This window comes from Schistocerca nitens, chromosome 1, assembly GCF_023898315.1.
Source record: "Schistocerca nitens isolate TAMUIC-IGC-003100 chromosome 1, iqSchNite1.1, whole genome shotgun sequence".
In the NCBI taxonomy this organism is placed as follows: Eukaryota; Metazoa; Arthropoda; class Insecta; order Orthoptera; family Acrididae; genus Schistocerca; species Schistocerca nitens.
Window position 1 is genome coordinate 608,886,549 of NC_064614.1, and position 12,082 is coordinate 608,898,630.

The following is a 12,082-nucleotide window of genomic DNA, read 5'->3' on the forward strand; positions in this document are numbered from 1 at the left end:
GAGGAGCAGCAGGTGCTGGAGCGAGGCATGTTGTGCACCTGCCACCTCTCCCTCCAACATTCTGAGCCAGCAAACAAGCTGCTTCCCACTGAGCTGCTAGCTATCTACTCTCAACCCCACTTCTTGCCTCCCACCTCTCTCCCTCTACTCACCCCAACTGACAGAATCACCACCCCACCTTAGTCCATCTACCAAATTGCAGCCCTGTGTGTGTGGGGGGGGGGGGGGGGGGCGGAGGGGGGGCACGTGTGCGCATGCACACTCTAGTTTGACAAAGAATTTATTCCAAAAGCTAGCAAGTTTTCTCTCTCTTGTGTGTGCCTTTCAAAACTAAATACTTTTACTGTTCTGTGAATGGTCTTCTTTACTTGTAAATTATTTACAGAAACAAATGTTAACAATTCTTGATACGGAAGAGGGGCAATTATGTAACAGAAAACTCAAAAAGGACTGACGTCCGCAGTTTAAAAAATACAGTAGAATCTGTAACTTTTTAAGTGTGGCTGAAAAAAAGCGAATTCTAGAAAACTTTGTTTATTAGATAATAATCACAAGTTATTTTTCCAGAGACTTTATAATTTAAAGCAATAAATTTATTTTACATACTAATGCATTGAGTTTTAAATGTCAGCATTACACTCAAATGCTAGAGTAAAGAGAACATTAATTACATGTTATTTACAAGCTACAACTATTTTTTTTTTAAATAATAGAAAGGGACAAAGATACAAATGCCAAAATGTTCCAGAAATGTATATGTCTTGTCGCAGTCACATTCAGTACATTTAATTCTTTACTTAATTTTGTGACCAGGTGCTCCTCCTGTAAGAATATGATTAACTTTGAATTATATGGAGCCTTCTCCAAAATGTTATCTGATGCTGTTGTAAGACTGGACTTATAAAATTGCAAATCTCTTCCTTTCAGGACCTAATCTGTTGCATCATTTGCTTGCTGTTAGCTTCGCTGCCTCTACAGATGATGATGTCATTCACAGTAATGTTGCAGGTTTTATATGTGTGTAAGTATAGAAGTGTGTTACAAAGTCAGACTTTGTTAATAATTATGGCATGGAAAGTTCTGGGAGAATGTAAATAATGTACGAGTAAAGGAAACAACTGACTAAACAATAGAAATGATGTGTTATTGATAGGCACACAAAAATAATGAAGACTTTACTAGTTTTTGGACAGATCCTTCACTTAAACAATTCAGAGAGTTAATAATTAATTACATTAATTTGGAGAAAATGGTATTGTAGTCGAACTTGATTAAACAGTTCTAAATGGTGTATTTCCAAGAAAAAATCTGATTTGGTTGTTAGTAAATGTTACTGGAAAATCCAGTTAGATTTTTTTTCTGAACCACAGTTGTAAATGTGCAGTAATACCAAGATGATGATAGCAGAGTTAAAGAGGTGAAGAAATTTATATTGTGGTTTTGATAAGTACAAATAGTGTAATCAGAAATAAGTTTCATATGAAATGCTTGCTGAGTATTTCAAGTTTAACACAAGACAACATTGGAAGTCATTGAACAGCATTAAATCGTAACTAACCTCTATGCCTTTGACACTGCAGAATATTAGAAGGGTGTGAAACAAATTCAGAGTGGTAAATTCTCTTATTTGTGGTCCAGAACAGTTACGTGCTGTATCAGTTAAATTTCACAGTGCATTTAGTGATTGTTTCTCTCCGAGGCAATAGGTAATTATATTGAGTTGTCCTTGTACATGTAACAGTGCTTAACAGCATTTGCCATATTTCAGATGCTATGTAAATGACTGCCAGAGAAATATATTGGCCAGTGGGATGTGAGGTATCTAATATAGCTGCCTTGTAAGGAATATATGCATTTAATATCACTTGCCTGACAAGTTGCTGAGCACAATATAAGAGGGCTAGTGAGTTAGGTTGTTTAACGTGGTTTTGTGTACATGTAGTTTGAATGCAATAGTGTAGTAGGTAAACTGGAATAAAGGTGTACCATAGTTAAAGTGATCCTGGAAAATCATAAGTGGATACAAATAATGGAGACAACTACTCACTGTATTGTGGAGCAATTGAAAAGTATATGGATGTGCAAATAAAGTGACTCAGCTTACATGCTTGCACCTTATGCAGATTGTAATTACGATTCAAAGGCTCTGCTGCCACATCATAGTTCGTTTTTGGTATGCCTCAGTTCTGCTGCTACACAATGAGAGTTGTCTGCATTCACACACTATTTGAACTGCAATTGATGTAATTGAATTGGAAATTCATTTAGCATTGTGCTAAGATTGTGGAAACAATAGGAGATCACTGGAAACACCTATAGATTCCATGCAAATGCTCATGTGCGGAATGTGATCTATCAGAAGACTGTTGTTTGATGACAGCTGTGAAATATAACCCATAGAATAGCGCATGTATTGATTTTATTAGACATGGAAATGCATGTGATGTGAAACTGTATTACAATGACTGCACGTATTAGGACACTATGTGTGTAAATTTTTAAACTGTGTGCTACAAAAAATTGCATAAGCAACCAAATCTGGTATAATCAAACAATGGAAACTCCAGGTTGGAATACCAACAATGTAATGGAAAGATAGATTGCTGTGTACTGTAAAGATGACACATTAAGTTGCAGACAGGCACAGCTACCTTAATTGTCATTGAGAAGTATCTTGTAATTGTTACTATCAGCAACTTAAGGTGTCATCTTTACGATAAGTAACAATCTTACCTTTTCCTTATGTTTGTTCAAGTTTGTTATAACATAGACTGACAGATGAAGAGGGTGAGTTGAGTTCTGTTCACATATAAAAGTTAGTTTATTTAATACCCATTGATTGGCATTTAGTCTGAACCAAGTATGAAATAGATGTGGGAAGAACTATCAGAAACTGAGCTATCAGCCAACAAGGCCTTCATGAGATTTAAAACTTCCTCGGCATGCATATTGTTCCACAAAATTTCAGGAGAACTGCCGGATGTTTGTAACTTACTGCCACAATATTTTGGCGCAGAGTCTTATGGCCATCTTCAGATTATACTGGCAAAAACGCACTGAGCTCTGGTACTTCAGGCCCCGTTGGCACGTGCGTGGTGGATTCATTTGGTATTGCCCATGCACTACTTGAGCGCGTTTGATTCTGCTGCGCCGCGAGCCCTGCGTATTGAAAACTCGCCGCTTTCATATCAATTAAATTGTCTTCCTGCAGTTCCATTATAGAAGTACGCTGGCTATGGAGGACACGAAGTTTTTCAACGATTGGATTCCATGCCAAATTCAACTGAAAACCACTGTCTCGATTATTAAGAGACTCACTGTCAGACAGTCATATTTCCATGGATTCATTAATAATAGAACTCTAAAAGTTAGACACATAGGCCACAATATTTGTCTCACTGTTTTTGATGACATGACCAGTGGAAATACAGTATTCAGTGATGGCAATCTTACAAGGCTGAAGAAAGTGAGTATGCCGCTGATGTTCTCCAATGCGATCCTGCACAGTACATGTTATTTGCCCTATATAAGATTTGCCGCATTCACACAGAATCCTGTAAACACCTGCCTTGCGCAGCTCTAGGTCATCTTTGACAGACCCCAACAGCAACGAAAATTTTGCAGGAGGGCGAAAGATTGCTTTCACTTTATATATTCTTAGTATTCTGCCTATTTGCCCTGAAATATTACCAATATATGGTAAATAGGCAGTCGTTTTAAAGGCCTCTTCCTCTTCTTTGCTCCACCGTTTACAGGTCTGCAGTGCTCTCTCCACTTCAGAAATACAATCTGCAGGTGCTCCAGTTCCGTTTGCAAACTATCGGTGTCAGAGATGACGTGGGATCAGTGAATCAATGTCTTCAAAACACCTATCGTTTGTGCCGGATGTTGGCAACCAGCGGCTTGCAAGTAAAGGTCTGTGTGAGGCACACTGGACTCGCATTCGGGAGGACGACGGTTCAATCCCGTCTCCGGCCATCCTGATTTAGGTTTTCCGTGATTTCCCTAAATCGCTTCAGGCAAATGCCGGGATGGTTCCTTTGAAAGGGCACGGCCGATTTCCTTCCCCATCCTTCCCTAACCCGAGCTTGCGCTCCGTCTCTAATGACCTCGTTGTCGACGGGACGTTAACCACTAATCTCCTCCTCCCTCTGTGTGAGGGGACTTTCTATATACTGAATGACCACGTGTGCCATCCCTCTTATGTCACACCAAGACATCTAAAAACTGCAGGCAACCCTCCTCCTCCAACTCCAGGCTTATGGAAGTGTAGCAGACTCATGTTTGATATTTATCCATCCTTTAGTAGTAGTGACTGTGCCATTGACATATAAAATGTAACATTACATCTTGTATTGTACATGTGTGCTTAAATTTATCTAATTAAAGAAAGATGGAAAGATGAAACTGGTTTTCTTTGTTCCAGTTTGTCAGTTTTGGACACAAGTGAATTTAATGAAGTCCTCACAACTAATTTTAGGGCTAAAATTAAAAAATAATATTGTAAGTTGATAATTTAAATAATGTGTTACAAATTTGTTAGTCCTTTGCCATGGTACAATTTATAACCTAAAATTTCATCATGTGGTACTTAAAGGAGGGAGCATACTGCATTTAAATCATCATATTGGTTGACATTTGTGCGAGTTCAGATAACAAACTAAAAGCACAGAAATTTATGTCCATTGTTATTACGTATCTGTATTACCAACATGCATTTCCATAGTTTAAAGAAAGAAACATTCCCAGAGAACTAGTAACTACACACTTTAGAAGATGGCAAATGGAACTAGTAAATGATATGCAATTTTCCAAAATTGATATGAGAGAAATACTCTCCATAATCAGATTAATTTATTTGAAACTGGCTGTTTAAATAACATTCCCAAGTTCCATATCTGTCTTGAATTGCACTGATCATAAAGATGTGACTCGCATTTGGGAGGATGATGGTTTGAATCACTGTTATGTCATCCAGATTTGTGTTTTCCCTGTTTTTGTGAATCTTGTAAGCCAAATAAGACGATTCCTTCTCCAAATCAAAGCTTGTGCTCCATCTATAATGATTTAATCTATTGAACACTAAACTCTGATCTCCCTTCCCTCCTTAGAGGCATGAAAGAATGATTGCTTCTTCTAACTTTAGATGATGATACCTGGCAGAGTTGTCCCTCTTGAGCATGCCTTTCACGTAGACCATACATAGAAAGAACTGCTTCGGTATAGTAAAGAAGGTAACTGAAAGAACTTGGCAATGAGACAAACAGAAATGACACATTTATTAAAAGACAGTAATTATCCTTAAGTCACCACAATTCATGATGGACCTCTGGGCATTACAAAATGTGGGACATGATTCTTAATAGGGCATGTGATCATTACAAACAGCAAAGCATGCTCTGAAAGATGCTCCCATGCTGGCTACAAGGTTGGTAGATAGTTCTTGTGGTAGGGTTCTCCATTCCTCCACCACCACGCTTGACAACCGCTGAATGGTTGTTGGTGCATGTGGATGTGCCGCAGTACATCTCCCCAATGTATAACACATGTGCTTGATGCTATTTAGTTTGAAAGAATGGGCTAGCCAGTCCCTTTGCCAAATATCCTTTTGTTCAAAGAGCTCCTCCACCTGCGCTGGTCAATGTGGTCATGCATTGTCATCCACAAAAATGAAATTCTGAATATAGCCTGGATATATTGACTAGATGTGGGAACAAATAACCCACCCAGGAACATTGTTGAGCATGATAGTTTTGGTGGTTCAGGTGTTATATAATTTGGGGAGGCATAATGTTGGATGGGCATAATGATTTCCATGTCTTTGAACTCATTAGGTCACCAGTCGGTGTTATTGTGACACTGTATTCTTCCTGCATGTGTGTCTTTTCTTGTGTGCATTCAGCCCTGGCTTCATTTTTATGTGTGACAGTGTGTGGCCACATTAAACACCTTAGGTGGAGAAGCTACTAGAATGAGAAGATATTCTGAAAATGGACTGGCCTGCCCATTCCCCTTGATTTAAGTCCCTTTGTGCACATGTGGAGTGTATTGGAGAAACAGATTGCAGCATGTCAACATGCACTAATGGCCATCCAGCAGTCATCAGCCATGCTTTTGGAGGAGTGGAACACTCTACCACAAGAACTCCTTACCAACCCTGTGACCAGCATGGAAGCACTTTGCAGAGCATACATTGCCATCCATGGTGATCACACACCCTCCCTGTCACACCATTTGTAACGTCCAGGGAACTATTGTGAATCATGTTGGCCTCAGTATAATTATTGTCATTGAATAGAAATGTCATTTCTGCTTGTCAAATTGCATATTTCTTTCAGTTGTCTTTTGCACCATACTGTAACGATTCTTTTTAGGTATGGAAAAGCTATCTTTCTTGGCAATGACGCATCATGCAAAAGTTATTTTTGTCCCACTGTCTATGTGGGGCATAACACTGACCTGTACAGTCACACAAAAGACTGAGCTGCTGGTCCTACATGCACTTACCGTATTTACTCAGATCTAAGCCGCACTTTTTTTCCAGTTTTTGTAATCCAAGAAACCGCTTGTGGCTTAGAATCGAGTGCAAACACCATTGTATATGTTGTAAAAGACAGTATCTTGTTGTGCTTAGTGCTCCAATTTCATTAAATTGTAATCTCATGGACTTGAATGCATATACTTCAGTCGTCATTGAATTATCTTCTGTGTGTGTTCCAGAACAAACGTTGACATGGAAAGGCAAAGTTTGACAGTGCTGAGCCCCCAGCCGAGGCCACTTCCAAAGACTTTATTGCTGTTATCTGAAGTACAATTCATGGACAGCCACTGACATTAGGTGTTACGGTAAGTGGAAATGTGTAACTCTTTTTACGCATACTGCAACGGGTACCTTTGTTTCGTTTCATCAGACTTTATTCAGTTGGCTCCGTTGCATGTGATTGGTTAGGTGGGGGGTGGAGGGGGATGGGGTTTCTATTTCAGTAACTTTTCTTTTCTATAGTAGACCCAGTTGGTTGACACTGTGAAGGTTCTTACGTTCACCATTAGACGCAACACTACATTCAGATATTACTGTTGTAGTTCTGACAGGTGCCTAATGGGAAAACCTACCTGCAGCACTTGACAATTGCTCCTAGTTGTCTCCCACTCTTTCACTGCACAACATACTCAAAAACAGGTGCTGTAAAGTACACAACTGTGTAAGAAAATTGGAACACCAAGAAGACGACATGCGGGTACAATGAAATTTATTCCATAGAGGGACATGACAATACACAGATGATTAGGATTGCAGAATTATACATGCATTGTGAACTTTAGACTGCAGTACAGTGTGAAGCCACTATGTGCTACAATCTTAGCCTCCAGATATCATGGCATGGAATCAAAGACGGCTTGGAAAAGCTGCCAGAGTGTACACTACCACATGGTTGGTAGGCGTGTTCAAACATGCAGCTCATGAGAGCAGTGGTACCTGTTGTTCTTCAAAGAACATGCCACACATGGCTGGACCTTGTCCTGCTGAAATATGGCATGTAAAGCTGCCTCCAGGAGGGGTAGTGCATCAGGCTATAAAATCTACTGATCTGGTGGATGCTGTTCCAGCTGCCTTCACAAAGTAAGAGACAAGGTCACTTGTTATAGGCAATGGGATTCCAAACCATCACATTTGGTATTATTCTCCTACATCGCTCAAAATGCAGTCTGCCCAATTGCACTCACCACATTAGTGTTGTAACACGTACACAGCCATCACTGTTGGACAAGTTGAAGTGGGACTCATCAGAAAACACTTTGTTTTTCCATCCACCAGCAGTGAGCTGTTGTTCACAAGCTCATTGCAGTCTTAGGTGTTGTTGCTATCTTTTCAGTAGGAGCCAACATAATGGCATGAATTCCACAAGTCAACTCCTCAGCATATGGTGTATACTATCAATGCAGACATGACCACACACTTTCCAGTGATCCACTGTGAAGTCAACATCGTTAATGAGACTGTTCTCTTATTTTTTATCCTACATTGTGGTCACTTTGTGTGCTCAAGTACCCATACATTGATGTGTAGGACTGTCTTCTAGTTCCAGAAACATCACTGTTGTAGTAGTATGCCCTATAGGAGCTGCAGTGTCCCATTAATGAACTGGAGACCAGTCGTTCTGCCCTGTTCAAACTCGCTCTCATGTTGATATTGTGCACTTTGACATTGACTAGTAATTCCGACACTTGCTCACACATTTCCACATGGTTTGACGGCTCTTAACTGTCTATGTGGGGCATAACACTGACCTGTACAGTCACACAAAAGACTGAGCTGCTGGTCCTACATGCACCTACCGTATTTACTCGAATCTAAGCCGCACTTTTTTTCCAGTTTTTGTAATCCAAAAAACCGCTTGTGGCTTAGAATTGAGTGCAAAGTACGCGGAAGTTCTGAAAAATTTCGGTAGGTGCCGCCACAACTAACTTCTGCCGTCGAATATATGAGCGCTACACAGGCATGCTTTGCAGGCACAAAGATAAATACTGGCGTCTGGCACCAAAACCTCTGCGTCAGCAAATAAATTAAAAGAAAAGGTAGAAGAATGTAAACATAATGCTGTGTATTCTTTCGTGTTTGCTGCTATCTCATTTAAACACCTATAACAAAGAGAACGGCACTTATCAGACCAAAGCACAATAGGCAATCGATTCAAACCAGACGAAGCACGTGAAAAAGGAAGGGTACCCGTATAAATACGGACGGAGCGCCTGACACATAGCAATGGCTACTTGGTAAATCTTAACTGTTAAGCTCACGACTCGAACCAAACTACTGTAGCTGTATCTTCATCCATTCGATCTAAATTGTGTCTCATGTTACAATGGACTAACTTTGTTTCGATGTGGAAGTGCGGTCTAAGACTTTTCTCTCGTCTTGAATTTCGAGTCTCAAATTGCAGGTGTGGCTTAAATTCGAGTGCGGCTTAGTTTCGAGTAAATACGGTATCTCTCTGCAATCTTAATCACATATTATGGTGGCACATCCTCCGATTTTGCAGTGAGTTGCACCATTCCTTTTAGTAGTTCACAGTGGGTTAGAACACTCTTTCTCAAATATGACTTCATTGAATCTAATAAAGTAATTGTTGTAATATTATTAATCACGTAAATTGGTCTGCACTGTTCATACTATAGTAAAACATGTTAAGCAAGTGAATTATGTGGTAGTGCCAGTTCGTCTATGATGTTTTTCACATTTCAGTGCATACAGGACTGGTTGTTCCCATCACCACATAGTTTCTTTAAACAGAGAATGTTACTGTGGTTCAACTAAACAACTCAAACCCAGTACACTCCACCTCTCTTTGTTGAGAGCTCTTACACAGTCACACATGACAGAACTAGCTTTCATATCGATCACTTTTTGTGTTGGAACTTGAATTTTTACACCTTAGTTTATATCATTAACTTCACATCTGTGGTTTCACCCAACATTCAGTGAAACAGAATTATTTAAATATATATTTGTTCATTTTCGTAGCACTGATACATGGTAAGCAAGTGCGTGTAATATAAGGGATTTGCATAAATGTACATGGTTTTTTTTCCCCCTGTGAGAAGTATCTACCATTAAGATCACTAATGCCCTGAGCCTAAAAGTGTTTGCATTCTGCATATAAAGTCAGTGAAAGGAGTCACAAATTACAGAATAAAAGGCAGCTGCAGAATTCAGAATGCAGTTGGTAAAAAGTTGTATTGATGAATGTATAAATTTATTTCTCCGATGAAGATAGGTGAAAGCCCAAAACATGGCTTGGCATGATGAGCTATTTAAAAAGTGCCTTGTTTCTGTATTTCTTTAAGTAATTCAATTCATATACATGGAGCTTAGTAACCATTAACAATGGTAAACTAACATGAACCATATTGTTCTAATACAGAAGAGTGCGAGGATAATGAGACAGCGCTTGTCTTAGTAACATAACATTTAGAAATAGTGATGCTGTAAAGTACCATCAGGTTAATGTTTCATAATTTATCAGACACAAAATTGAAGTAACTTTCAATGCACACTGCTGATTTCTCAAAGTCTGACCGTGATTGCTCTTCAAGTTAAATGTACATTGAGGCATGGCTTTACATACCACTTGTCAAAATATTGTGCTGGTTGTATGTTTTAATCGTGTACCATTCATTTTATTTTTGATAAATGGTGATTTTGTGTTTTTTATTGTTATTTCTTTTCCAGAACCAGCTGTGGATGCTAAATCATATAGTTTTGTCACCTGGAGTAAGGGTTCAAAACTACAAAAGCTTGGAGACTATTGAAGTGGCACAAGGACAGCAATAAGCAAGCCACAAATTGTTGAGAATGTTGGAAAGAATTGAAGTTATAATGAATGTGATCATCAGTAATTATGTGGCACTTGATTTAGCCTTGAGTGATGAGATATCATTTAGAAGCAAAATATGTATTCATTTTATGAATGATGCACTACACATGAGTGGATCACAGTATTACCAAGTAGAATTACAGTATTTTCCCTGTACCTTGCACTGACCCACAATTTTTATATTGTTTTGGAGGTCCATATCATAGTCACTACCTGTACACAGAGACTAGACCAATTAGACACAGTTGAAGTGTGAAGAAGGTTCCATTGTGCATCACCTTCGAACAACATTGACACAGAACCATTTAATATAAAGCTTTTGTTTGCATAAAGAATGTGTGAATTTTGTCAGTTTGCATTTTTGTCTGTGAGGTTTACAAAGTGGATTAAAAATAATTTTATTGAAGAAGGATAGACTTATGCAAAAATCATTTCTATTTATATGGTCTGTTAACTGTGTAATGCATTCTTTTACACACATTTTGCACTCACTCTTCCCCCCCCCCTCTCCCAATACCATTCACTTTAAGATTCAAATGGAGATTTCTAAGTGTGGAACAGTCCACAGAATTCATTATAGAATGTGTCACACTTTGTTTGTTCGAATAGCACAGTGATTTTGTTCCTATTTCAAAGGAAGCAGAAGCCTAATATGACTTGTAACACAATGTACATTTTGAGGATGAGTGATTTAGGTATATCTAAGTGTTGTACACTGTATATATTGTTGTAATTTTATCTGGATCTAGACTTTTCTAGCATATGATCGTTGGCAAACATTATTAAAAAAAACTAGAACATTTTTTTCTCCTTGGGAATGAGAGAACAAAACCTGTTTACTATCCTTACACAAGAGAAAATGTAATACTGCTGGTTCTTATGTGTATTGGTGTATTCACTGGTGTTCTTGTGTGGAAATGTAATGTAATAACTAAAGTCTGTGTGTCTCATGCAGGGCTACAATGTGTCTTGGTACAAAAATGTAACACTGAGATAAATTTTTATCACTCTGATAAATATAAGAGACAGTGTAATATGGTGGTAATTATGTACAAAGATTTTATAATAATTTTGTTGTTGTCATTTAATATGTACATAAAGCTGTTTACACTGTGATGAAATTTATATTTATGGCTATCTGTGTATTTATATTTTTGTAATTAATTTTGGAAAACAAATGAAATAAACACTTATTTGTTAATGTCGTCTTTGTTGTGCATTTACCTAACTACACATTAAATGACTAAGAACTGGCAAACGAATGGACAAAATGCCACACATGTATCTTGATATTCAAAAAGGTTGTTATTGGGATTACTCAGTCACAGGAGAAGTAAATTTATTAATTCAACAAGGGATATAATTCACTCTAGCTGGCTTGCAGACAGGAAAAAGGTGGCTGCTGAATGTAAAATGTCCTTGTCCAACCAACTCACAAGATTAGTAATTCTAGACAACCAGAACTATCACTCTTGGATACAATTGTTCCGTTTTTACACCTTAATAAAACAGAGATGGCAATTATTGATTCAACACAGCATTGCATCTAATATAGATGTATAATAAATTGGTAAGTTATTGGTGATGATTGCACGTATTACAGGTAAAAAAAATTGAGAAAATTTATCTTGTATCTTATTAACAAGCTTACTACGGTCAGTTTTAATTCCTTACAAGTGTAACCTGAAATTATGTCCATCATTTTT

The 12,082-nt window shown here is 38.2% G+C and overlaps 1 protein-coding gene across 1 annotated transcript in view; it reads left to right on the plus strand.

Moving 5' to 3' along the window:
• LOC126256911 (protein CLP1 homolog) overlaps positions 1–11,530 on the plus strand; it is a 64,316-nt gene extending 52,786 nt beyond the window's left edge. The window contains exons 7-9 of the mRNA XM_049955520.1: positions 928–1,021; positions 6,721–6,846; positions 10,232–11,530. Coding sequence (XP_049811477.1) covers positions 928–1,021; positions 6,721–6,832 — 206 coding nt within the window. The 3' untranslated portion in view covers positions 6,833–6,846; positions 10,232–11,530. The remainder of the gene's footprint in view (positions 1–927; positions 1,022–6,720; positions 6,847–10,231) is intronic.
• Positions 11,531–12,082: the final 552 nt, after the last annotated feature.